The sequence below is a fragment of the Fusarium falciforme genome, chromosome 2 (genome assembly GCF_026873545.1).
Source record: "Fusarium falciforme chromosome 2, complete sequence".
Taxonomy (NCBI): Eukaryota; Fungi; Ascomycota; class Sordariomycetes; order Hypocreales; family Nectriaceae; genus Fusarium; species Fusarium falciforme.
The window spans coordinates 938,371-964,568 of NC_070545.1; the positions used below are offsets into that span (position 1 = coordinate 938,371).

Consider the following 26,198-nt stretch of genomic DNA (forward strand, 5'->3'; position numbering starts at 1 on the left):
TTGGCAAAGGGCTTGATGACTTGTTTTTGTTAATTGTATTATTTTTGTCTGTATTTTGGCCAATTTTCACGCTTTTTTTTTCCAGCTATCAGTACACTTGTGATCGTTCCCTCACTGCTTTCGCGTCGTAGTCGTCTGCTCAAACTCCCTCTGCACCCGAATGCCCTGCAAGAGAATACCCTCTCCACTATCGTCATCCCTATCCGGGTTCGACTTGTACGTCTTCACGGTGAGCTCATAGCCCTTCATGTCAGGCCTCAGCTTAGCATCCGACGCCGTGGACAGGTCTCCGAATCCCGGCCCCTTCATCAATCCATCGGAGTCGGTCTCGTCGGGAAGTCGATAAAAGTCATCCCCCCTCGAGCTGGTGTTGGAGTTTGACCTGGTGCCTTTGTTGGTATCCTCCCGTGAGGCCAACCCCTGGGCACTCCTGTCCCCCTTGGATCCGAAAGTAGGCCTCGAACCTGCGCGAACGGTTGACGCAAGACTGCTAAGTCCGGTAAAACGAGCCACGAGCTTCAGGACTGGCAACATGGTCGGTAGGTTCGCTGAAACAATACCCGCCGACATCTCGATATCCGTCCAGCCGACCGTCGGGGCGAGCGTATACGTAGGATCGGAGTTGCTGTAGGTGAAGAGGACGCTGGTTCGGTAGGCCGAGGCGAAGACGACGAAGAATCCGAGGGCGAAAGCAGTGGTGAGACCAATCTTCTCGGACCTGCCCAGCTGCAGCTTCCAGATGGGTGGCAGCGGCAGCATCAGGATGACGACGTCGGTGAAAATGGTGCTAGCGGCGTTGGCGATCCAGGTACCGACCTGGTTGATGCAGCGACCAGGAATATCCGGATACCAAAGCTTCTCGACGGGAATGCAGATGAAGATGAAGAGGAAGGTGATGCAAATGACCCATGCAAAGACAAAAGTGCTGACGATCCAGGCCATCTTCTTGAAGTAGGGCACCCGGAAGATGCGGTAGTACATGAGCAGCAGGCTCAGCTTGGTCCAGCCAAGGTTCCAGGCGTAGAGCACTTCGGCCACCACCAGCCACTTTGCCATCATGACGATGTCCTTGGGGTCGACCTTGTCGGCGTGGAGGCCCATACCGCACGAGTGCATGGCGAAGATGAAACCGACGACCACTAGATTCCACAACTAAGAGTGTGAGTTGGGACACTGATAACTGAGAAAACACACTTTACTCACCATCGAGAATATGATGGTATAGTCGTCCCACCATAGTTGTTGTGCCTTGAGATGTCGACTAAACAGTCGTAGGCCGACTGAAGCCAGTGCCAGGACCGTCATGCACACGACAACCTCGACAGTCCATGGCTGGATATTCTGGGGGTCAAAGCCCGGCAGACCAGGAAGCACAGAATCAGAAGACGACATGCTTCCACAATGAAGCAACAAAGGAAAAACAATATTATCTGAAAAGAGAAAGAAACATGATCAATTTTGCCAGTGGGCCAACCTCTATTCTTGAATAACCTGCGAGTCAAGTTCGCCGAACATGGCCTGACCCCCCGTCAAGAGAGAACACCCAAGAACTAGTTCGCCCCGAAAGAGTGACATCTGATTCTCTTTTTTGCGACCCAGGCAAGGGTCTGAATCAGTTCGTCCCTGCTCCGTGGCGCCGGTGTCGTCGGTCAGCACTTTAAGCGGGCCCTTTAACCAGAACGAGCTGGACAGCGTTGCAAGTGCCGGTTTATGGGGTGGAGCCTTGCCTCGGCTCGTCGGCCGCTGGTGGACTATGCTCGTATGTGCCTGAAACGAAACAAGATCATAGATTCTCAAGTCTTGTTGTGAGTTGATCGAAGGAATTCGCAAAAAAAGAGACCTTTTCACAACGGTTTGTATACCCAATTCTCTAGTCTTCAACGGTCCGGCCCGCTCAGACGTTGAAAACTAAACCCTCCCCGGGGGGAGAGGCCGTTTTCTCGCGGGTCCGTCCCTCGGGGACCCGTCACTCCCGGAGCGGAACGGCGCCGCCCCCTCGGAGCAGTTATCCCCTTCCAGCCTCGATCTGCCCACCATTTTGCGGCGACACCAGAATCTGCTGCAAACCATTGTTTGCCCCTGATCGTCGCACGCAACTACGCGGGCGCGAACAGACGCACGCACCAGTGTGGATTTCCTATGGAGTTGGTACATAGCGAGCTTAGCCCCAAGAGGAGAGACATTTCCCTCGCTTTCCCTCTTTCTCCTCTTCGTACGTATACCCTTTTCTTTTTCCTCTTCAGACCAGTCTTCGCTTGCTAGGAGATCTTCATCAACCAGTCGTCAAACCATGGCTGCCAAAACTACCATCGTTGTTCCCCACCTGGGCGGCATCAAGGCCGGCTACCGTCTCTCGGGCGATGCCGTCGACCCCAGCAAGCCCACCGTCGTCCTCGTCAACTCCATGTGCACCACCTCGTCCCTCTTTGACGCCCAGTTCAGCAGCAAGGCCCTGACCGACGCTGTCAACCTGCTCGCCATCGAGCCCCTCGGCCATGGCGCCACCTCGTCTCCCTCGGAGCACTTCACCTACTGGGACTCGGCCGTCATGAGTCTCCAGGTCCTCGAGGCCCTTGGCATCGACAAGGCTTTTGCTCTCGGCACCAGCCAAGGCGGCTGGATCGTCGTGCGTATGGCTCTCCTGGCCCCTGAAAAGGTACGTCCCTCTTAAACACACCGGTTCTTCCGGGGATGGTTCCTAGTACAGAAGCGGAACTTGTAGCTCACCCACTAGATCCTCGGCGTCCTGCCCCTCGGTACCTCTATGGACTACGAGTCTTCCGAGTCCCGCGAGAAGGGCTGCTGGGACCCCAAGACGTCGCTGCGCCCCTTCTACGACTCTTGGGATAGCGCCACTCCCACCCCAGACTTTGTTGTCGACGAGGTCTGGCGCGGCCTGGTCTCCTCCGTAGGCTTTGGCACCAACCCCTCAGCTGAAACACTTTCCTTCTGGGATGAAACCCTCAAGCAGGTGTACAGCGGCGATGAGGGCCGTAAGAAGCTCCGAACCGCCGTCGCCAATCTCCTCGAGCGTGATGGCCTGTTGCTTCGCCTTCGTGATGTCAAGTGCCCTGTCTACTGGCTTCAGGTATGTCACTCGTTGTTCTTATCACATCATATACTGACATACTCCTAGGGCCCCGAGGACCCCGTGTTCGGCAAGAATGTCCCTGCTGAGCACATCAAGCTCTTTATCTCAAGCCCCGAGGCTACACTCACCTTTGTGGATGGTGCCGGCCACTACTTGAGTGCGACCAGCCCCAAGGAGACTGAGGAGGCCATCATGAAGATGGTCAAGACGTACGCGTAGTGGATAGGCCCTGTTGGATAGCTTTGAATCATTAGCTTTGAACCGTTCTGAACCAAACAACCCATCGCGTTTCGTCTCCATGTAATCACAACCTTATTCACTCAACCGCGAACCCCGACTGCCGTTCCCTCTCCCGCAACCCAAACTATCCCTGTGAAACTCCCTCCGTTGTGGTGCGCGGGCGCTAGAATCTTCTGCCGGAGACGGCGCCAAAGTCAATTCGTAGCCAAGTTTGCGATGAGATCATTCCTTGAATGTCTTTCTCGCTCAGATCAATACCCGTTTTGGCCCTCGGAAACAGCGGACCGAAGAGCTTGATTCAAGTCGACAGTAAAAGAAGTCATAGTGTTCTGACTCCTTTTGCTACGACTCAAGTTGTTGGTCATCGCGGTGTCGCTATTCGCCACATCCAGAGAAAGGAGATTCAACAGCCCACAGCGTCCGGCTAATTCCGACTATTGACCCATTCATGGCAAATTCTTGACTCGATACTGCAACCCTGCCGGTGTATGAGAACTAGTCTAGTTGTGAGAGAACTGGGTCTCATTGACTCGATTAACATGTCTCCATTTTCTGTCTCTTGCCAGTGCAACGTTGTTAGGCCGGACCCACCGGTTTCTTAGTTGTCGGGTTATAGGTAAAAGTGTTCGGCGACTAATGTGTGGTCATGCGTCAATTACGGCATTTGTACGGCAATGGGAGGGGTCTTATTATTCCGGAGCTGATACTCCGCGGGGTTTAACTTAACAAGACACGAATTTGGACTCCAGACTGAGTATGAACTGCTGAACATGAAATGAGTATCCCTGCTATAACCTCGGCTCATATACATGACCACGCATCCCCTGGAAGTCCACTCTATGCCTTGGTATTATCACAGACCTTATGACTCCCCTAAACTCCTTAAAGATGCCATGAGACCGTCCACCTCCGTTAAACAGTTAGAATGCAATCAGTCGGTTCGAGGAGACTAATCCTCGGATACCATTCTGCACCGCCTCAAAACGCATGAAGCTGCAGCTCTCGCTCTCTAAATGGCTGATCAGGCCCGCCAACGTCGTAAACTCGTTGAAACACGACCGGTTGGGGCAGTGGTACAGGTTCTGCTGATGCCGTGGGGATTCAAGGTGTTGGTTGAGACTCGACAAGTGCCGAAACAGGGTGTGACAAAGGTAACACTCGTACTGCCGATACCGGGGGTTCCAGGCGAGTTGTGTCGCTTCGTAGGTAGTTGTCCCATGCCATTCGAGAAACTTGTTTGAAATGTAGCCGTTTGGGTCACGCCGTCTGATTTCCCGGTAAAGTTGATCTCGATCAAGGGGTGCTCTCGGACAGCAACCGCGCTCAAGGTGATGGGTCACGCCAGTCGCAGTTCGGTAGTTGGCTCTGCAGAAGGGGCAGACAACACCCTGCCGATCGTCATGGCGACGATGTCGAGAAGACCTGAGGTGCTGATGTTTTTAGGTCTTTGGGTTTGGGGACAAGAGGGACAAGACACGGGACAAACAAACCTGTTGCATATTGTTCCAGTTAGAAAACTCGCGCTCGCAATCAGAGCAGTAGGGGTGATTGTTGATCGCGTGTTCTTTGCGATCCTCGTCATCATCAAAGTAACGGTCACACATCTCGCACTCGAACTCTGGCGCATCGTGCCCTGTGGCCTCGCAGTGCTGCTCTCGGGCGTGCCATCCGGCAGGGAACTGCCTCTAGCAAGTTCCACAAAAGAAGACCATTTTGGCGGAACGGACAGTGCTTTAGGATGTAGGCGAACAGTAGCTGTAACAACGTACAAGGTGAGGCAGAGAGAGGCTTAAGGAGAAGAGGAGATGACAGCGGAAAGGCGGGCAGGTGCAGAAGATGAGAGGGAGGAGAGCACGTGACGAGTAGCAACTCCTGAAGCCTGGCTGTATACGAACCCAGAAGGAAGGAGGCACCGGGTCCATGGACTTCTTGATACCTGGGTAGTAATTCCCAGACCTCGAGGCTTTTCGAGAGATCCATATGTCTCTAGAGACGTACGGAATCTGCAGCGAATGTGGTATTGCGCACCAAGTGACACGGTTCGAGATCCAATATCGCGCTCCGGGGGGGACATCCGTATGGCTAGATACTTGGAGTCTCGCGATCAGGAAAGGCAACGTCAATTTGCGACTGATAAAAAATCTGTGGTTAAAATGCTGGAGGATGGTAATAAGTGATGGGCCAAACTTCTAAGCTACATAGTGTTTTCTTGGTTGAACATGGCAGCCTGTTCCATCTTGTTGACATATTCGGGCTCTAAATAGGCCGGGGTCCGAACTCGATATCTTGTCTGATGACACAATATGCTTGATATCTGTCTGTATCTGCTGGAACCGCATGAATCTGCACGTTTCGCTCTCAAGATGGTTGATGAGTGCAGCCAAGGTGACAAACTCCTTGCGGCAAGTTTGAGATGGGCAGTGATATAGTTTCTGCTGGTGCTTTGGTGATGCCAAGTGACTTCTCAGCCCGTAGAGGCTGCTGAATAGCCGATGGCAGAGATAACATTTGAATGCTTGACATTGAGAGTTCCACGCGTCGGTTGGGTTGACCTCAAAGATCCTGTCGCCAAACTACTCAAGAGCTTTGATTGAGATGACTCCATTGGGATCGCGCTCTCGGATCACTCGATACATCTTGTCGCGATCCAGAGGAGCCCGGGGCAGGAACCGCCTTCAAGATGATAGACCAAGCCCGTGGCGGTGCCATACGAGACTTCGCAGAATGGGCAGGTGACCCCAGGACCCTGATGCCGCCTTGATTTCAGGTGCTAGAACATTAGCATTGGTGTCTGTCCGATTCACGAGAAAGGCTGGTTCACCTAGCGGATGTTGTTCAAGTTCTGGAATTCGCGATTGCACTCGCCGCAGTAGAAGTGGTGCCCAAACTCATGATGCTTGACCTCTTGTACCGTTGGCGCCCTGAAGTAACACAAGCTGCATTCAGGAGCATCTGGGACCCAGTGGTTCTCCAGATCCATGTGCTCGCGTCAATCATGCTCGTCATCAAAGTAGAAGCAACACGTATCACACTTAAATGCTGGGGGTGAATGTCCTGTCGCTTGGCAATGCTGGTTGCGAGCTTTGGATCCCGCAGGGAACATTCTCTGGCAGGTGCCACAGTCGAAGATCATGATGGCTGAATGGATGAAACACCGCACTTGATCCAGGAGACCTTGCTCTAAAGAATTGGTGGGCTAGAGGAAGATTATGATGACTCAATTGCTCATGATAATGCTGATAGATGACAGCCTCGACCAGGACGCCAGGACGCGGCTCGGTGTGCTTTCCCGGTGAGGCTGGAGCTAAACATGGACTGCGCTATCATGGCGTCTCATGTTGGAGACGAGTCCTCCAAGCAGACATGCGATACTGTATTTTTCTCGAGATTTTTTAACCTGAAAGAGTATATAGAGAGAAGAAAAAGCACTAGGAACCCGATAAACCAGAAAGGGCAGAGATATTGGTCCGCATCGTTTGAAGGCTGCTAATGGCAGCGGTGTAATGTGGCAGCTATTCTCGGTGAGCGGAATAATGAAAGACCGAGTACGAGTCCTTGTCAGTTCAACGCCAAGATTGGGATTTCAGACTCGCACGCTGCCGCAAGAAGAATGTCCCAACCGATGCCGAGACTACTCCGTGCTCACAGCCTTCGTTTATGATCACATCTGTGGCCAATGTCCTATGCCAAATTTCGGCGTTCATATTGCTGCTGGGTTAGGCTCCCGTGGTGACAGCCACGTCTAACACGGCTACGGACAGGATCTGCAAATACTCGGTACGCAAGCTGAGCTGTTTGTCCAATCATGAACTCTTCATCGGGGAATACTGAGCGCTACTTTCGCTTGCAGCATGTCAATTTGGCGAGTGGCTTTTTAGAAGCAGCGCCTCGTTCAGCATAATAGCTATAGAGGATAAGAAGAGGCAATGGCGGCATGGAGATCGACACATCTTAGCGAGTACTCGAATAATCAACTCCCCAATCCGACTGGTCGATTAGGGCCTCAGGACGCTCTCAACGCCATGGGTTAGTAAGCCTGGGACTATGGCTCTGGAGTAAGCTGAGGGCTTCAGGACTCGGTCCGGAGTTTCAAGTCCTGACGGATGAGAACTCGACAAAACCAGACCCGAAACCTTTACTGAGCAGTCATCCCTGGCCGTCTTGTTGAGAGACTGGGACGCCTTGCACACCGATATCAACTAGGCTTCACAACTCTTATGAGACAGCATAAGCTGAAAAAGCACGATACTCAGCACGCCAAGATATGTCGTTTGCCAACCATGTCGCCTGCAAGCTGCAAACGACCTCTATCGCACCGAGTTACGGCCGTCTGCAGAGGCCCGTTCACTTGCCAGTGGACCATCTGCTGTTTCACAAGCCTCATCTCCGCCTTTTCCTGCGTTGATATGGAGTGAGTATGGAGTCCCCAGATGTCCGGATCGCGTCACTTTGGAGTGTTGTGGGCGCCGTGCGCAGTCGTGATGAGGCCATCGCCAACCAGAGCCGCAATCACTCCCCGTGCCTTGCTCCGGATCCGCATTGATTCGCCCGGGGTAGCTGGGAGAAAAATAGGGGCATGCGATATTTTATTCTCGAGGACAAACGGGCCGTTTTTTGCACCGGAGCTGTGCTGTTCTCCAGCGACAGGCATAATGCTCCGAGTAACGGCCGGCCTCTCCACGGCCCCGGGTGGACCGTTGGGATGTCGGAGGTGACGCAAATGCCCAGTTTTTCCATGTCTCGGAGTCCGGCCCTTGTTGACTGCTTGTTGTCAGCTTGAGAAGCAGTTCATCGGCATATTCTTCCAACGACGGATGTCAATGGACGCTGATTATGTGAGGGGGGAATGATCAGCCTGTGCAACACTGTCTCGCGTCACAGCGCGTTGAAGATCAATCCATGTCGGCGCCTCCAGAAAAGCCAAGAGACCTTCACCGTAATCCACTTGTAATGCTGAGACTCGTGTCTTGGACAAAGGTGTTCAACGGCCAGCTAAATTGCTTGGCCAAAAGCAACAATCCCCAGATTCTCGCGCGTGCGGTCAAGGACGAATGCACACCACCTCGACTGACAGCCCTCGTGACTCGCAAGAACAGACAAAGAAACAATGCCCGGCTTCCATTCCAGATCGACATGGCTTGTGCGGAAATGGCACCGAGGCGATGCCGTCACCGAAATCTCTGTCGCCTAACATGACGACGGGTATCGGACTTTAAGCTTAAGTATGACATCATCGCTGCCACTCACACCCAAGATCTCCTGCGCAAGCTGAACCTTCTAGTTCCCACACAACGAACGACGACGTTGGCTTGGCCCCAGAAACCCCAGCATCCACTGCCCCCATTGAGGAGAAGCCAATAGACCTGAGGTCCAATCATGGCATCCTCACGGCCCCTGCACAAGGGACCGCCCGCCTTCACAACTGCTGTCCAAGACTCTTCCGTGGAGCAAACCCCAGAGCCGGCTTCCCCCCAAGCTTCTCCGGCGCCACTGACATCGGCCCTTTCTCGTCTCCGTTAGAGGACCAACAGCCACTTGGACCTCCGTTCCGCGCTCCTTCCTGCTGCGGTGACCTACAGTATTCCAGTTCTTGGAGATCTGCGCCTGACAAGACCATGGAGGAGATGCCTTCCCCCATGACGACTGCCAAGTTTAGTAAATGATGCTCGGTCACGACCAACTTTAGCAGCTACTAGTCGGCCTCGCCGACTTTTGCAACGGGGGCAGGCAGGCTTGGAGCTGGGGCAGACGTGCCTAAACTTTGTGCCCCCGGGTCTGTGATACACTCTCCACTTGCATGTCTTGAGGCAGACGTGTTTTCGGTCTTGGTATTAATAGACCCGCTCTCCCGCCTCCATCCTTTGGAATTTGGAACCAGATATTCATCTAGTCTTATTCTTTCTCCCAAGACATCAGCCGAGACACGTTGGATACAATGTTGGGCACAAAGTAGGTTCTGTCCCACCTGTCTTGCCTGGGCATGGCTAACGGCATTGTTCTCCAGGTCCATCAAAGTCAACGGCGCCGACTGCGGTGCCGAGTCCATCCTTTTGGGTGTCGTCACATCTATCGGCGGCTTCCTCTTCGGATACGATACCGGCCAGATTTCTGGAATGCTCCTCTTTGAGGACTTTATCAACCGATTCGCCCAGGGACCAGCAGATGACAAGAAATGGGTGCCTATCATCCAGTCCCTAGTCGTCTCTCTTATGAGTATCGGATGTCTACTTGGTTCTTTGTCTGGTGCCTAGTAGGTCTTGCCCCCCCCCCTGGATGGCTGACAACAACTTACACCACTATAGCACGGCGGATTGGTGGGGTCGACGGAAGAGCTTGACTTTCGGAGTCATCGTGTTCATCATTGGTAATGTCATCCAGATAACGGCGATGAACTCCTGGGTTCATATGATGATGGGTCGCTTTACCGCCGGTCTCGGTGTCGGCAACCTCTCGGTCGGCGTCCCCATGTTCCAGTCCGAGTGCTCTCCCCGTGAGATTCGAGGAGCCGTCGTCGCTTCGTATCAGCTCATGATTACTATCGGTATTCTCGTCGCCAACATCATCAATTACGGCGTTCAGCACATTGGTGATTCCGACGCCTCTTGGAGAATCGTCATTGGCCTCGGAATTGCTTTCTCGCTCCCCCTCGGAATCGGCATCCTCTGCGTCCCCGAGTCCCCTAGATGGCTGGCGTCTCGAGGCGATTGGACCGCCGCTCGAACCTCATTGGCCCGCCTCCGTGGCATGAAGAACGACCCCAACAACAAGCTTGTCGACGACGACCTCAACGAGATGCGAAAGATTCTCGACCAGGAGCGCAAGGCTGGCCAAGGAAGCTGGGCTGAATGCTTCGTGCCCAAGACTGAGATCCCCAAGCTCGTCTACCGCACCTTTCTCGGCATTGCGATCCATTTCCTGCAGCAATGGACTGGCGTCAACTACTTCTTCTACTTTGGTGCCACGATTTTCAAGTCTCTCGGCATCGACTCTATCTTGACGCAGCTGATCCTCGGCGCTGTCAACGTTGTCATGACCTTTTATGGCCTCTACGTGGTTGAGAAGTATGGAAGACGCTGGCCCTTGTTCATTGGTGCTCTTTGGCAGTCCGCCTGGCTCCTGATCTTCGCTAGTGTTGGAACTGCCATTGATCCCGCGTCGAACCGCACCGTGGGCATCATCATGATTGTCGCGTCGTGCATGTTCATCGCTTCTTTCGCGGGTACATGGGGTCCCATTGCTTGGGTCGTTATCGGCGAGTCATTCCCTCTGCGCACTCGTGCGAAGCAAGCTTCTCTTGCTACTGCTAGCAACTGGCTTGGAAACTGTAAGTCTCAGCGGTCTGTGTTTGACGTTATTCTAACCACTTATCACAGTCATGATTGCGTTCCTTACTCCTCTTGCCGTGGATGGAATTAAATACGCCTATGGTTTCGTCTTTTGCGGAACAAACCTGGCTGCTGCAGTTATTGTCTGGTTCTTCCTCTACGAATCGCGGATGCTCAGCCTGGAGAACGTCGATCTCATGTACGGCCAAGACCACCTTAAGCCTTGGAACAGCTCTAAGTGGACTCCTCCTGGCTACATCACACGAGAGCAGAGGGACGAGTCTTATTTCCGTCGCATGAGCGTTGTCGGCGGCGGTCAAGAAAAGTCCAGGAACAGCGATGTCTCGCACTCTGGCGGAGATTCTCGGGAAGAATATGTGTAAAGATTAAAAGTAGGCATCAGATGCAGGTGTTTGGCGCATTGCTTATGGCGGAATTGTCATTACATTCTTATAGGAGAGCAGGCCTGTCGAGTCTTGAGAGCCGCTTATGAACAATGAGGATTGTTCCTCATTGCATTATTCTTGCCAAATATTATTATACCAACATGATCCACCAACCATCTTCTCCCAACCTTGTGTTTTATGCTCGCCTTCCATAGCAATATACTTGTGCCTAGCTCTTTCAGTTTGGCGCAGTGTAGTCTTCCCGGGGTTGAAGGATTAATGGCTTGGAGGCAGGTGGGAAATGGAAGACAGAGCGAAGGTTCAACGCTCTATCACTGGTATGATGAGGGCAATCCGACGCTTGTGACAATTCTAGAAAAGAGTGTCGTTCAAGAGGTTTATTTCGGTGGCATTTATGCCGGGTATCAAAGCCATTCGCCTGCTAGTATACATCGAATATCACTCACCCAATCCAGTCCTACATGTATATACCATGTCCTCCAAATCCGGCTCAGCTCTGCTTCTTCTGTTCCCAGGCAATCCTGTATGCTGAAACAGCGTGTAGGATCTGCTCTCTGAGATATAGATACCGTAAGACAGTTCCAGTAGAGATGATCTTGTCTGGATCAAGTTTGCCTATCGATACTCTGACGTCGGGCCGCCCCTGTGCCACAGCCACGCTTGTCCAGGCATTAATCACCTTCTGGTCAACCTTGGGGATGTGAGTGCTGAGCCAGGTAATCTCGGTAACGGTGTCCTTGACACGATACCGAAACACAAAGGCCATCCCTTCGTCGCCGTTCCAGAGCTCCAGCAGTTGCAGCTTTGGCATCTTCATGGCTGTGTTGGCTGCTGCGCAGAGTAGTCCGTTGACCCGGCTTCTCGAAGATGGCTTGAGGATCTGAGAGGTGACCGATAGGGTCTTGAGGTTCTCCCAGGTGGTGGTGCACTCTGTCCGCGAAGTCCAGAACGGCTGGAAAAAATCCTTGGCGTCGATGAGGAACGAGATGGATATGCTCTCGAGGTGTCTGCCGTAGTTCCGTAGTTACTTTGCCAAGCCGATGGTCATGACGTCCCTGGATGACCACTCATGGAAGATGTTGGCCGTGTCTCCGTACAAAGACAATGTCTTGACCGACGTTGGCAAGTCCAAGATGAATGCCTTGGCCATCTGGCACCAGAGCGTCTCCTCTTGAGCGTCCACGCACCGCCACCGTTCAATGGCAAGTTGTTCAAGGTGTGGTAGGCTCGACAATGTTTCGACGAGTGAGGCCGGTGAGATTTGTCGAAACTGCGACCGACGGATCAAGAATTTGGCGATGACGGAAACACTCGGGAGCTCCGGTGCTTCGTCTTCTCGAATCGGGGACATGCCCTCTTGTTCGCGAAAGTTGAACTTGAGCGGCTTCCAACCGAACAAGTCTGCCACGGTTCGATCCCACATCTGCGTCCCAAACATACCGCCAAGTCCCCAGTAAGCCTTCAAATAAGGTGCATAAACATCACCAGAGGATTTATACGCCTTGGTGGAGTCGGTTTCCAGGTACTCTTGGTACATATCGACGTCTCTCTCAAAGAAGTCGTCCCGCACATGTTTGCCCCAGTCGCTCGGGGAATGAGCACTCAGCTCAAAGGTAAAGCCCGAGTTCCCACCATGGATGCAAGCATCCCATTTTGCAAGGACTTCCCAGAGGTCAAATATTGACGTGGTAAAGATCCTGTCGGCTTTCCAGAGGACGTGTTCATCTTCTTCCTCCTTGCGCCACACCCAGAGATACTTTGGTAGCAGGATTCGGAGCCAGAGACGCTTGACATAACTTCTTCTGGCACCTTGGACGACAATTTCGAAGTCTTCAATGTCGTATTGGCTGATGATTAGGTGTCGGAATGTCTTGGCTTCGAAGAATTCTTGCCAGTGCTTGTTGACACATGCGAAGGAGGCCAGGTCTCTGGCCAGGGCCAGCTTCGAGAGGATCATCTGCTGTATCTCTTGTGAGAAGGAGTAAAAAGACAGCATCTTGTTGGGATGGCGGCTGGGAGACAAATCACCGGGAAGGGGATGGGCCAGGAAGAAATATGTCAGCGATATTAGCAAGGCTTCGAAGCTGTTCCGGCCCAGAAGACGACGACAACGTGCGTGGAGAAAGCTGCAAAGGCGAGAAGCTCGAGATATTATATCCGAGAAGCTTCTATCAGGTCGGAGAAGGAGGCGTGTCTCTTGTTCAAGAGGCGCACACGCCGAAAAATCGAACGCTTGGGAAAACCAAGGAGGCACGCAGAGCAGCCCGTAGGGCGAGAAGGTCGATGCGCGCGTACGACGGGTAAATGAAGAACCATCAAGTTTAGAGAAGGCACCAAAGCTCGCCAATAGTAGGTTGGCATTCCACTGCTGTGCCCGGTGCTGAGGCTTGAAGAAGAGGCCCGAGATCGCGTAGAGAAGTGATGCTGGATATATAGGTGAGGAGAGTCGCAAAGTTGAGTTGAAGTATATGTTCAGCCATCAGGAAGGGTTTTTCTTCTTCCATCGTTGCAGTGACATCGAGTTGAGCGCTGCATGGCGTGCAAGGTGATGAGAAAGGTGATGTTAACCTGAGGTAGAATATGAGGTAACAGAATTAGGAAGTATTTTTTGGTTACAATAGGGCCTTTGGGCCCTCTTCTGAGATCTGATTGTTCACCTGGTTGGCAGTGCCAACGGCCGGCGCGAATTAAGGCTATCCTTGAAGTCCCACATTAACTGGAGCTGATTAGAGATTTCGGATGGCGATATAGTTTATATAGACTCTTTATACATAGACATTTTTCATGCTTTATCTACTCCACTGTATCATTAATGGCGTCACACCTCCGTCTAAGACATAAAGTGTTCAAGGTGACGGCTGAGTATAATCCAAGGTGAGTGTGGTGGCTTCAACAGCGCAGTAGCTTACATCAAGTCGTCGACTAACCGTATTAAAAACGTATTTCCTGCATTACAGGGCAACCACTAAATGCACTGTAAATATCACTGTACGTATATCAACCACCAAGTAAGTGAATGCAAACGCATCTACCCACACTCCTGACACCCGGCTTGTTTGCTCTCTTCCCGTTTCTCCAAGTGAATTCCCGTGGTAGCGTTTTCAAGAAACCTGCCAATGAATGCTTCGTGCCACATTGATTACATACGTACCTTTGTCGTCAACAAAGAGATACAGATTCCCCAACGTCTCCCACACTCTTTGACTTTTCCATCAACTTTACTCGTGCATACATGCCTCTTTAAACGTTGTTGCATCAAAGTAAAAAAGAAACCATCACTTCTAGAGAGATGACTCCTTGTTCGCATCAGTCGCTTTACACCGACTGTACCGCCATCGCGGACCGGGTCGGCTTTAAGAGACCTTCTCTCGACAGACGTCTTCTCGCAGCTTCTACCTCTGGTAAGAGGAGAAGAAACACGTTCCCGATACCCGAAGATGCCATGATAGATGAGGAGACGTTTCCTGGGCCCTTGGTGCTGCCGTCCGACTTTTTGACCCAGCTCAACCCCGACACGCCCTTGTATCACCAGTCCTGCAAGGTATGGCGCGGATACACGAGAAACGAAGTCGACGAAGACAGAAACAAGATCTTTGTTCTTCCTCCACCCATCTTTAGCGAACCTGTTGGAGGGGATAGCGATTCTTGGGGCAAGCCTATCGTCTCAGAGTCAGACACCACTCCCGAGTTGCCAAACTGGACTGCGTCATCAGCTCAGTTGAAGGACCTGAACAACTATCTCGCGGCGTTTTACCATCCCATGACTATCCAGCAGTCTCTGATGCAGCTCAAGTGGCGCCTGTACAAAGGCAAACCGCCAAAGGAGGGACAGACGTACCTCGTCCTGGAGGTCCCAACTGTCCGCGATATCTTCCTCATCAGATACCGCCCGGGAAAAGATGGCGTCTCACGTATGCAGGTCCACGCCCCCGACCTCCTAGACGCCGTACTGAACAGGATGCCTCCCAAAGCACACGCAACTGTCCTTCTGGTTGACTTTGATTTATACGACCTCAACGATGATGAGAATAACAACTTCACTGTCACGGAAGCATATGGCGCCTCTCGGATCGTCCTCGTGTCCACGTTCCGACTCCATCCCGCCCTGGACGAGATGCAAGACATTGATCGGGAGCACATGTGGCCTGCTAGTCACTGCAAGGCTTACGCTGATGGCTTGATTGCCGAGGAAGAGGAGACGCAGACGGCGGAGCGACTTAAGATGTCAAACGACGAGCCCCTCGAGTCCGACAAACCCCTCAAGTCCATTTCGGCGCTCCCCGCTGCGATTGAAGCATACAAGACAGCCCCCGAGCCAAAGACCGTCGACGAGCTGACCGGCGTGTGGCTCGCCCGCGTCGCTTTTGCCGTCTCCCGTGGATTAGGCTACTGCTTCGGCATGGAACACTGCACCTACTACGCATGCATCATGCAAGGCGTCTCCAGCACCAGACAACAGAGCCATATATCTCCATATCTCTGCCCTATTTGCACGTCCAAACTATCTTGGGAGCTAGGCCCTCTCCTCGACAACGGACCCAAGATCAACCTTCAGCGCCGTTGGGTAAAGGAGCAGGCTGTAGCCCTCAAGGAGTTTTGCGGGAAACGAAACAATGTCGCTCAATTTTCTGCATTTGAGGCCTGGCTTGGAAAGAGAATCGAGGATATCGGGGAGGAATAGCTAACTGATTGAGGGTTTTGAGCTGCATCTGAGGTTTATGCACAATGGAGGGATGAGTTCTATTGTTATGCTTTTGGTCTGTTCACTTTGGGAAAATTGGATTTACGGTTGCATCGAGGTGAATTATCTATGAAGCACCAGGTTTTAGAACATAAACAAAGGTAGTTTGCTACCATTGTTATCAACAATAAGAACAACCCATTCGCCCTCCATTTCTTCTCCCTCCCTCATACAAAACCAACTTGGTACCAAATTGATTGCATCTTCGCTTCACATCGCTGATAAATGCAGCCAACAACAGAAACACTGAAAATCGTTTGTCTCGGATCTTCTATTTGCATTCTTCTTTTTCTTCTCACACATCGACAACATCTCCCCATCATGCTCTCCCTGCCGAGCCGGACCAGCAAAGGAGCCCTCGAAGGCATCTACACCTGGTGCCAAAAATGCGGTGCTGGCTGCATCGCTCCAGTCGGAGAGAAGTTTAGAGACCATCTCGGCGAGCGCAGTATCTACTGTACCAAAGAGTGCTGGTGGCAACACGGCCAGGAGCGAGGGTTCACGCCCTACGGCGGTTATGCAAATCCCATCATCTGCGAACCACCTCCTGATCACGACACTATTATGCCCATCTTCACCCCGAGACTCTGGCCTACTATGTACAGTCCTCCCGTTACCATGACGCGTCGGGCCTCCGTCCTGTTGCCAGAGCTTCCTGTCCCACCCCCTCAAGGCCCAGTCCCAACGCCTCGCTACAGGAACTTAAACCGTCCTCATCCAAAAGACATCTTGTGGCCTGCGCCCGAGATGCCTGAAGGTGGCTCTGGATACGGCTATCCCAACGTCAACTGGCTTCATTACATGCCCGACACAGAGGTCTACGGCTACCTGATCGACTCGTTCCGCCTTCGCATGCAGGATATCAAGGGCCGACCGACAACTCGCCTCGACATTTTCTACCAGGATTGGAACAAGGACATGGCCGGCTTCAAGCACTATCTCGACCTGGCTGAGGAGACTCCGGGCCTTTTGCCCATCGAGTGGAAGTCCAAGAGGGATGCGTGCGAGAGTCTCTGCAAGTTTGAGCCGTATTACGACCTCTCCAATCTGGACGCTCTGGACAAGCCATCTATCATTATGCACCACGACGACGACCGCAGGTGCATTCGCAAGCTTCGAGAGCTGGCGCAGGCCGTGTTTGGGTACGCGCCTGGAAACCTCAATCTGACCAAGTTATGAGCAGCTGTGGTATCCAACCAGAGGATTTTACTTTTGTTTTCCACATTGATTGCACGCGATACCCATCTGACATTGCGCGAGGGAGTCTGGAGTTGAATTTGATCGTGTGTGAGGGAAAGGGATGGGTGAATGATATTGGTTGCTGGTGATGGATGGCAGGAGGGAATACTGGAAAACACTGAAGATCGGCATCACCCCCAGGAATGACAGCCAGGAAGGATGATATTATGATAGAGGATGGCAATGTTCTTTCAACGATCATGTACTTTAGTCGACTATCAGCAGCCAAGATGCACCAATCAAACCTCTTGTCCTCGCCTATCAACGGCATCCACATCTACACCCCGAGACATCAAAACGGATTCCGTATCGGGCCAAACGGTGTCACTCCCGAGCTCCGGCTCCGGCCATGTCGCAATGTATTCCCACTATTGGCAACGAGCTGTCCCCCCACCAGCCTCTTCTATATCTCCGAGAGACAATCATACTCCTTCACTTCAATCAACCCTCCAGAGTGGTGCGCAACCATGGTAATGAAATCGCTTACCGCGTTGGCGACCGTCGCCGGCGCCTCAGCCTTTGTCCTGACTCCAATTGGCGCCAATGTCCAGAAGCCCTTGGGAGGCGGCTTTCAGTGTGATCTCCCTCCCGTGCTTAACCCCACCCGCGACGGACTTCCCTCGGCCGATAGTCTGTTTTCGTCTCACGATGCTCTGCTGAGGCAGGTCAAGAGGCACCAGGCCGTTGTGCGGGTTCCGTCAATCTGCTACGATGACCTGGGTGACTTTGACAAAGATGAGCGGTGGGCGCCGTTTTACGACTTGCATGATGTGCTGGCAAAGACGTATCCAGCAATGTGAGTGGCGCTCTTTACTTTATGCCCAGTAACTAATCAGTTACCAGCCACAAGCACGCCAAGCTTGAAAAGGTCAACAGATTCGGCCTGGTGTACACACTCGTTGGGAGCGACTCGACTCTGAAGCCATACCTTCTCGCAGCTCATCAAGACGTTGTTCCCGTTCCTGACCCATCAACATGGACTCACCCACCCTTCGATGCCTACTTTGACGGCGAATGGCTCTGGGGCCGTGGTTCATCCGATGACAAGAACAGCCTGACTGCTCTTCTCTCGGCAATCGAGACTCTCCTCACAGAGACCGACTGGAAACCAAAGCGCACTCTGCTTCTGGCCTTTGGTTTTGACGAAGAGTGCTCCGGGTACCGCGGTGCCGGCAAGATCGGTGACTTCCTCACAGAACGATATGGAGACGACAGCATCGCCCTGATCCTCGACGAGGGTGGCTCAGGAATCCAGCTCATTGTCAACACACTCTATGTTCTCCCCGCAGTAATGGAAAAGGGCCACGTCGATATCTGGGCAGAGCTACACACCAAAGGCGGCCACAGTTCCATCCCCCAGCCACACACGGGCATCGGCATCGCCGCAGAGATCATCTCAGCACTTGAAGCTAACCCATACGAGCCGAGGGTTCTCGAGGACAGTCCAGTGTACAACCACCTTGTTTGTACAGCCAGGTACTCGCCCGATGCCGAGCCCAAGCTCAATGACCTGCTTAAGAGGGGCGACCTCGACAAGCTCACTTCGGAGCTGATTAGCGTGAACCCCACGGCTCGGTTCCTCATTCAGACGACGCAGGCGGTCGACATCATCCAGGGTGGGCAAAAGATCAACGCCCTCCCCGAACTTGTCACTCTTGGGGTAAACTACCGAATCGCCCCCCAGGACAGCATCGCCAAGGTGCAGCACCGCTTCATCGAAAACATCTCTTCCGTGGTGAAAAAGTACAACCTTAGCGTGGAGGCGTACGCAGACGACAAAGAGTACCAGGCTCTCTTTGGCAACAACGCCGCACCAGTTGGAGACTATGACGGCCGTCTCGTTGTAAAAGCAGCAGAAAAGTTTGACATCACCCCCGTGTCACCTACAAGCGGGCCAGTCTGGGACATCTTTTCCGGAACGATCCAGCATACCTTTGCTTTTGACGGCGGGCGAGTAGTCCCCGTTGGAGAGGTAATGACGGGCAACACCGACACAAGACATTACCTGAGTGAGTTTCCAGTTCATGCATGTTTGACCATGAATTCTAACCGACTTGCAGACCTTTCGCCACACATTTACCGTTGGACGCCATCCAGACAACGTGGTTCGGAAAACATCCACACGGTGGACGAGAGGGTGAGGATGGACTCGCATCTGGACATTGTCAAGTTTTACTATGATCTGATCCGCAACCTGGACGCGGCGGAGCTGTAGACTAGTTAGCTAGTGCAAAAAACTGATAGTCAGGTACTGCTACCCTCACGATGATCAATTACAAAAGCCTCAATCCGTCCGAGACATTTAGAAACTTGAAGCTTGAACCCCCACGTCCAAGTCCATAAAAGAAAATCTCCACTTCTCCACCTTTTTCTGCCCTTCTCCACACTTTTCTCCTCTTCTCTCCCCCAACACTCAGATGCCGACGATTGCCTATTCCCGAGACCGAGGGTCAGCCTCAAAAAAATCAATCAATACCGGTTTTCCTGCACTTTTCTTTTTTACTGCCCCCAATGTGCCAAGACCGAGGCCAGCTGACACTCCTTCTTTTTTGTTTAATCCTTGTAAATTGAGGCTGATTCTTCTTTGCCGTCATCTATTGCCCACCTCTTTTCAAGCCTGTTTTTGTTCTACAACTCTCCGACGCAGAGATCCACGTCCAGGATCACCATCTCAAGATGCTTCAACCCCTTGTATTCTCTCTCTTTCTATCCACCGTGGGGGTAACATAAAAAAATCACTCCCAAGTCCCCAAGTTTTTGCCCCAGCGTAGAATTACGAATCCCTCGCCTCTGACTTGCCCGTTCCTCGCCCCAGTTTACATAATTGTCCAGACCCATTCCTTCAAGGGATCCCTGTTCTGCGCTACATGCGGGGTTCTCCACGATGCTCCTCCCCCCCGTCGTCATCGTCAACCGATTCTCTTACTGTAGCTGCGAGGAGTTGAAATGAAACGTCCGACGCCGGGCCTCGTGCGTTCTTTTTGCTCTCTTTTCCGGCCTTTGCCGGTTTGACTTTCAACTTGGTCCTCCAAAAGAGGCAACCTGATGCGTGCCTTGTCTGCTGATCATGGGCCCAGCCACTCAATGTTGGTTGCACAGCCGCTGGGGTCGTGACTTGACTGTGCCGCTCTCACGTCCATTGTCGGGGTTTTATTGCTTGCGTCTGCGTCTAAACGTGGAGAATCATGCGTCGTCTTTCCGCCTCCCCCAGAAAAAAGGAGTTACGAAAACCCAAGTCCCGAAGTCCGAGGTGCAGATGCTGATGCTAGGTGTGGCAAGTTTGAAGCAAGACAGACAGCTCTTGAAGAGTAAAGAAGTCATCAATTGAATATCATTTCCAAATTCATTCCAAAAGACTATTAAAGAAATATCGCTCGTAATAAAATGTACAACAGCTGGACCAGATGATCGATCCCATGGCTGTGTATGTATGTATGCATGTGCCCATGCCCAACGCCACAACACCATCTTGTGCTTGATCTAGGTATCATCATCGCTAACCCGATGCAACTCCGTCATTAAGACTTTTCTGATATCAAATCAAATCAAAGCGTCGGCTCCAGCTCCATGACTTCTTGGAACCCCCGGGCGATCACGTCCAGCTCCTTCTGCGACGGCGCCACGCAGGGTCTTCGAGGCTCGCCCCCGTAGCCAAAGTAGTGGCCCAGCGCCGCCTTGACGCCCACGAAGCCCGTCTTGATGGCCGTCCAGTCGGCCTTGGCCACCTGCGCCTGCAGCTGTCGGGCCTCCTTCCAGCGCCCTTCGTCGGCGAGCTCCATGATTCGCACGCACGCGCGGGGGCATAGGTTTGCGAGGCCCGAGATGGTGCCATTGGCGCCCACCGCGTGACCCTGGAGGATGAAGTCTGCGCTGCCGCCGCCGACGAAGAAGCCCTCGGGGCAGTCGGCCACGATGCGGGCAAGCTTGCCAGTGTTGCCGCACGTCAGCTTGACGCCCACCACGTTGGGGTGCTTGGCGATGCTGAGGATGGTGTCGGATGAGAGATCGCGGCCGGCAGCGGCGCCGGGGAAGTTGTACACGAGAAGAGGGATAGGGCTCTTGTCGGCCACGTCATAAAAGTGCTGCACAACGAGGTCGTCGGGGAGCAAGCCGCCGTAGTAGCTGGGAGGGAGAACCAGGGCATGAGTGGCGCCCGCCTTGCCGGCGTCCTCGCACAGCTGGGTCGTCTCCTTGGTGCTCTGGGCGCCGCAGCCGGCGATGAGGGGGATGCGAGCGCCGGTGGACTCGTGGAGGATGGTATCCCTGGCGACGCGGATGATGGCGGAGCGCTCAGAGTGTGAAAGGTGCGCACACTCGCCGTTGGAGCCGTGGACGACGATGCCAGCGACTCCTGCTTCGAGGAGCTTGATGATGTGCTTCTCCAGGGCTGGGGAGTCGACCTCGTCGTCGGGGGTGAAGAAGGCGAGGGTGGGGACGTAGACGCCGTCGCCGAGTCGTAGTTGAGGAGCTTTTGGAGAACCCATGGTGGGAGATGTGAGGAGTGTAGCAGGCATGAAGTCTGAAGTGAGAGGTGATGTTGTAGATGGATGGGGGGATGTCGTCGTCTTATACGCAACAACAGATGCTTCGCGGAGACAGGCAAGACAGGGTAATAAACAAGATGGTATGATAAGGAAATCTCGGCAAACAAAAGGGCGTCAGCTGCTCTTTTATGTCCACCGCAGGACCAGGGCGGCCCTTGGAGAAAGGACGGAGTTGGAAAGGCGGCCTTCGTCATGAGGCTTTGCTTAGCCAGAGTACAAGCCTTGGTCTAAGCGGTGTCAACTCGGCAGATGGACGCTCACACGAGCCAGCAGGCGCAGACAGGGGGTCCTTTGGCGTGGGGGTTAGCTCTGATCACCAGGAAAGCCACCGGATGCCTGGGTCAAGCGGGGGAGGCAGAGTCAAAAGGCCACGCCGTCCTCCGGCCGAGTGCCTCCGGGCCGCACCGGGAATCGCCAGACCTGCTCGCCCGAAGACCACCAGCACGCGCGCGAAGAGGAAAGAGAGGACTGGGCAGACCGCCCGATGGAGTCTCCAGTGGGGGTACCAGTTGTCGATAATGAGCCCACAAATGTCGGGGACGATTCTCGGATGTGTGCGTGTAAGCCGTAAACAAAGGATGTACAAGCACGCGGATGACCTCGTGAGAGTGCCCAGAACAATAGGAGTGCGGACGCAGGCATGCCAATGGTTACACAAAGCTGAGCCCGACTGTCTGACTTGCGTAAGAAGGAGGCTTGACAGGCAGCCTTCAGAGAGCGACGGCGCCCTCCACCAACAATCATGATCAGCACGACAGAAGCAGGTACCGTCCGAGAGCGACGTCTCCTGATCAAGGCTCTCACCCTCCAAGTTCCGAAACTGGTCATTGTCGACGCAACGCAACTCTGTAGGCGCCCCCCCCCCGGACCCAGAGCCCGCCGTCCCCTAGGCGTCCAATGGACCGACGCCCATTTTCCCTAATTGACCAAACAGAGAGCGTGTATATCAGGCAAGGTCATGCTGGGGGAGGGACCCCCCACGCCTTCTTCTCCCAGCCAGCGCCTGGAAAATGTGGACGCAGAGCGTCAGCTCCTCTGGCCGACCAATGAGAGCCCTGAATTGGCACGCCCAGCTTGCTTCGCTTCCCTGGCCTTAGGGCTTGTGTGTAACTTGAGAGGTAAAGGGGGGGGAGAAGGCTAGCTCGGGGCGCATGGGTGGTCTCTCTTGCCTGCGCCGGACTTGATACCAGGCATGGAAGAAGGAAGCAAAAAGTGCTGGGAAGGGTGAATTTGTTGATCGAGAAGAGCGTGGGGGGTTCAGATACTTGAAGGGTTAGGTACTTGGAGGTAACTTACGATAATGGCGACGCGACACTCGCCACACTTTTTCCCAGCTTCTCGACTTGAATACAGATCAGATCTCGCGAGATGAATTGAAGAGCTCCCATTGATGGAAGAATGCCAGAAAATGCCATCTTCAGCCATGTGATATGATCGGCCACACCTGCGTCCTCGATGTGATGGATGGATGGGCTTCCGAACAGACCGAGGCCCATGGCCATGGGACAAGAGCCAGACGCCACGGGCCACTGCAGCCGGGGCTCCTCACGTGCTGCCTGCCAAGAGACGTGGGGGGTTCTGGTGTCCCATCTTGCTTTGTTCCCTTCTCCAAGATTGCAGAGAGTTGATGATGTCGGATTTCTTCATCCAGGGCCCTTGACCCATGCCTATGCATCTCGCATTCCATGTTCCGGCACTTACCCTGGCTCCCTTTGCCGGCGGTCAGTCCATCTTTTTGTGACAAAAGAATCGTCAGGCTGTGGAGATTGCGTGGTGCAAGATTCATGGTATTGCAACGCTGATGACATGACTCCCAGTTGATCAAGTACCGAGTAGAGATGAATCTACAAGCCTATCTTACACTACCTCCAAATGACCATGCAACTTGCTCAAACCATCTAGGCTTCCCCGCAGGCTTTCCCTGATTATACTCAGCCTTGACTCGTTACAGCCTTGACTCGAGCGGCTGCACGGATCCTTTGCGAGCCCGGGGAAGTTGGGAACTCCAACTAAGCCCCAGTTAGACTCGTCCGCCGAGTCGGGTCCTCCACGCAAGATACCCGGCGTACCCCGCGACGCCCAGCAGCGCCAGCCTCCCCGCCGCCGAGAGCAGGTTGTCGTTGGCCCTCGCCCTGCTCCTCTTTATCATCTTCTTGCTGTTCTCGCGGAACATTTCGCGGTCGTTGAGGCGGGGGAACGGCGCCTCCACCATCTTGCCTGTCTCTGGGTCCTCGACCATGGGGATGGGGACGCCTAGATGCTCGCACAGGGGTGCCCATCCGTCCGTGATGGTATACTCGATGCGGCGCTCGGCGGGGATGCGCTCACGGAATTCATCGTACTGCGCCTTGTACCATGCCAGAGCCTTGTCCTTTTCTTCACCGTGATCGTACTTGAGCACATACTGCCTCAGAGCCTTACTATAGCCAGCCATATTGCGCAGACTGGTATCAAATATGAAGGAGTAGATCATGGACAGCTTTAGCCCCAAACCCTGCGGCTTGGTCATGAGATAAATGCTGTTGAGCACACTGTCGTACCATTCCTCCGGGTCGCGGTTCAGGATGACCACCTTGGCCTCCGGGTACGCCTCCGCGAGTTCGGCGCCGAGAAACGCGGCGGGCGCATCGCACACGGCCTGACAGTCGCCGAGGAGACGGTCCCAGTCGGCACGGGTAAAGGTGCCCCGGCCGGCGTACTTTGCCTCAAACGCCCGGACCCATTCCGGGGCCTGCGATGTGTCCTGGATCATCGAGTGCATGTGGTAGCAGTCGTGGAAGCCCAGCTGCCACAAGGCGCTGCGAATGCCTGCGGATCCGAAACGAGTCAGCTCAGATCTCTGTTTCCCCGGTCTTCCCCTTATCTTGGCCGTCACACACTGGTTTATCCATGCAAGGAGGACGTATGGGCTGCCACACATCCAAGGCACACCCCTTTGTGACACCCCCGGGCATTGCGTGATTCGGTGAGCGGACGGTGAAACCTACTCAGCGTGCCTGTGCGATGCACGCCGCAGACGATGACGCGCATAGGGACGATGCGGTCGGGGAGCATAGCCACGGACCCCTGGGATCTCTTGGTAGGTGAAGCCATGATTGTGTGTGTGCTCGTAGTGGGTTGTTTATGCCGAAGATGGGGCGATTACGACGACGGGAGATTATTGAGATCTGCCGGGTAGGTATGGATGTGCAGGAAATAGCAACTGGTTAAGGAGTCAAGCGGTAGCGGGCGCGCTTATCGCTGGGCGTCTATCTCCCGTCCTGTCTCGGTGTGGTGGGTGTGGCGTTGAATGACTCTTGTCTCCGACTCACCTTGATCATCGATAGGTTGTTGATATCAATAGTCGCGAGACGAGGACCCAGTAAAAAAAAGTCAAAGGTTTCCATTTTTGTTTCTTGCTTACTCACTCTCTATCTGTGCCTCGCACTATACTCGATACACTCTTGAGACGATGAAATCTCTTTCCAAGAATAGCCACCTAGGCAAGGACGAAATTATCTAGAACATCATAGCTTCTGTGCTAGCTCGAGCTTAGATGCCTCCATCTCCGAGCTATTGGGCACCTGAAGTGGATGCTCCGGAACGGCCGGTCCCGGATAGAGCTACTCCGTCTCCTCTGGACAGATCCAGCCTCAATCAATCTACCGTCCCCTGCTCTTGGCCCCTTCACCAAGAGCCTCCATCTCTCACACTAAGCTTTGGCATGTGATGATAAAAAAACGGGAACAAGGGAGAATTGGGAAAACCGAGATATGGGTCTGCAGGGGGATCAACTCAGAGCTGTCATGTCTGCCGGTTGATATGCAAAGAGCTGGTGAGCTTGTCATTACGCGTTAAAACAACAGAAAACCTGCCCACAGCTCTCGAATACGAGACGAGACGAGACGTCAGGGCTTGGAATTCCAAAGCGGAAGTCCGGACACCATTGCATCATCTGAGCGCCGAGAAAAAGATACCAGCATCCGCGACTGCACGTCAGGATGCACGTCCTGTCACATCAATCTAGGAAACCAACAATGCCGATCAACTGCCAGCCGTGCATCTCGCTGGTGTTGACGACAAATCTTGAGTGCGTGTCGCATTGTCTCAGGGCACCCATCACCCTGTTGATCGCTGCAGGGCTGCAGCAACCAGCACTTCCCGTCCCCTGGAGCACAGGGCAGTTCACGGCCGAGGCGGACGCCGTCGCGGTCCGCACGTGGCGCTGAAGCCACTGTTGGATGGGTTGGTTGGCGGCGGAAGAAGCCCGCTGGAAGCCCAAGGAACCAGGGCAGAGCAGGGCCCGGATCTTGCAGTACCAACTGGCTGGGAGAGGGCAAGATTTTCTTCATCTCTCTCTCTCTTGTGTCTACACCCCCCTCCCAGAATGGGTAATCCGAGCCCGTCATGATAAAAACTGCAGGTTTTCGACTTTATCCGAGCCAATCTAGAGGCAGGGACCAGCCATGATGAGACAGGACGGGACCCGACAACGGACGAGACTCACCTGGTGCCAACCGAAGCGAGAGAGTGTAAGAAAAGTAAAATCATGTTCATCAGGCAAGTTTCGGCCGAGCAGTCATAGAGGAAAGAGAGACTTTGCGGCTTGGTAGCAGGGTGACTCAATTAGCC

The 26,198-nt window shown here is 53.5% G+C and overlaps 8 protein-coding genes across 8 annotated transcripts; 4 read left to right on the forward strand and 4 right to left on the reverse strand.

The window, feature by feature from the left end:
* Positions 1-111: 111 nt before the first annotated feature.
* Positions 112-1,392, reverse strand: NCS54_00224300 (Hypothetical protein; the record flags this gene model as incomplete). Its single annotated transcript, XM_053147845.1, has 2 exons — positions 112-1,152; positions 1,204-1,392. The coding sequence occupies 2 exons, from the start codon at positions 1,390-1,392 to the stop codon at positions 112-114; spliced, it is 1,230 nt and encodes a 409-aa protein (XP_053003820.1).
* Positions 1,393-2,290: 898 nt separating this feature from the next.
* NCS54_00224400 (AB hydrolase-1 domain-containing protein) lies at positions 2,291-3,310 on the forward strand (the record flags this gene model as incomplete). Its single annotated transcript, XM_053147846.1, has 3 exons — positions 2,291-2,656; positions 2,735-3,088; positions 3,137-3,310. The coding sequence occupies 3 exons, from the start codon at positions 2,291-2,293 to the stop codon at positions 3,308-3,310; spliced, it is 894 nt and encodes a 297-aa protein (XP_053003821.1).
* A 5,956-nt stretch (positions 3,311-9,266) lies between these two features.
* Positions 9,267-11,039, forward strand: NCS54_00224500 (MFS domain-containing protein; the record flags this gene model as incomplete). Its single annotated transcript, XM_053147847.1, has 4 exons — positions 9,267-9,280; positions 9,336-9,581; positions 9,634-10,655; positions 10,705-11,039. 4 exons carry the CDS (start codon positions 9,267-9,269, stop codon positions 11,037-11,039), a joined length of 1,617 nt encoding a protein of 538 aa, XP_053003822.1.
* A 514-nt stretch (positions 11,040-11,553) lies between these two features.
* On the reverse strand, positions 11,554-13,059 carry NCS54_00224600 (Hypothetical protein; the record flags this gene model as incomplete). The annotated part of the gene is made up of 2 exons (XM_053147848.1): positions 11,554-12,070; positions 12,092-13,059. 2 exons carry the CDS (start codon positions 13,057-13,059, stop codon positions 11,554-11,556), a joined length of 1,485 nt encoding a protein of 494 aa, XP_053003823.1.
* A 1,293-nt stretch (positions 13,060-14,352) lies between these two features.
* On the forward strand, positions 14,353-15,744 carry NCS54_00224700 (Hypothetical protein; the record flags this gene model as incomplete). The annotated part of the gene is made up of 1 exon (XM_053147849.1): positions 14,353-15,744. The coding sequence occupies one exon, from the start codon at positions 14,353-14,355 to the stop codon at positions 15,742-15,744; it is 1,392 nt and encodes a 463-aa protein (XP_053003824.1).
* Positions 15,745-16,125: 381 nt separating this feature from the next.
* On the forward strand, positions 16,126-19,258 carry NCS54_00224800 (M20-dimer domain-containing protein; the record flags this gene model as incomplete). The annotated part of the gene is made up of 4 exons (XM_053147850.1): positions 16,126-16,946; positions 17,255-17,839; positions 17,887-19,052; positions 19,104-19,258. 4 exons carry the CDS (start codon positions 16,126-16,128, stop codon positions 19,256-19,258), a joined length of 2,727 nt encoding a protein of 908 aa, XP_053003825.1.
* Positions 19,259-20,588: 1,330 nt separating this feature from the next.
* Positions 20,589-21,527, reverse strand: NCS54_00224900 (Hypothetical protein; the record flags this gene model as incomplete). Its single annotated transcript, XM_053147851.1, has 1 exon — positions 20,589-21,527. One exon carries the CDS (start codon positions 21,525-21,527, stop codon positions 20,589-20,591), a length of 939 nt encoding a protein of 312 aa, XP_053003826.1.
* A 2,080-nt stretch (positions 21,528-23,607) lies between these two features.
* NCS54_00225000 (Hypothetical protein) lies at positions 23,608-24,680 on the reverse strand (the record flags this gene model as incomplete). The annotated part of the gene is made up of 2 exons (XM_053147852.1): positions 23,608-24,395; positions 24,575-24,680. 2 exons carry the CDS (start codon positions 24,678-24,680, stop codon positions 23,608-23,610), a joined length of 894 nt encoding a protein of 297 aa, XP_053003827.1.
* Between the last annotated feature and the right edge of the window lie 1,518 nt (positions 24,681-26,198).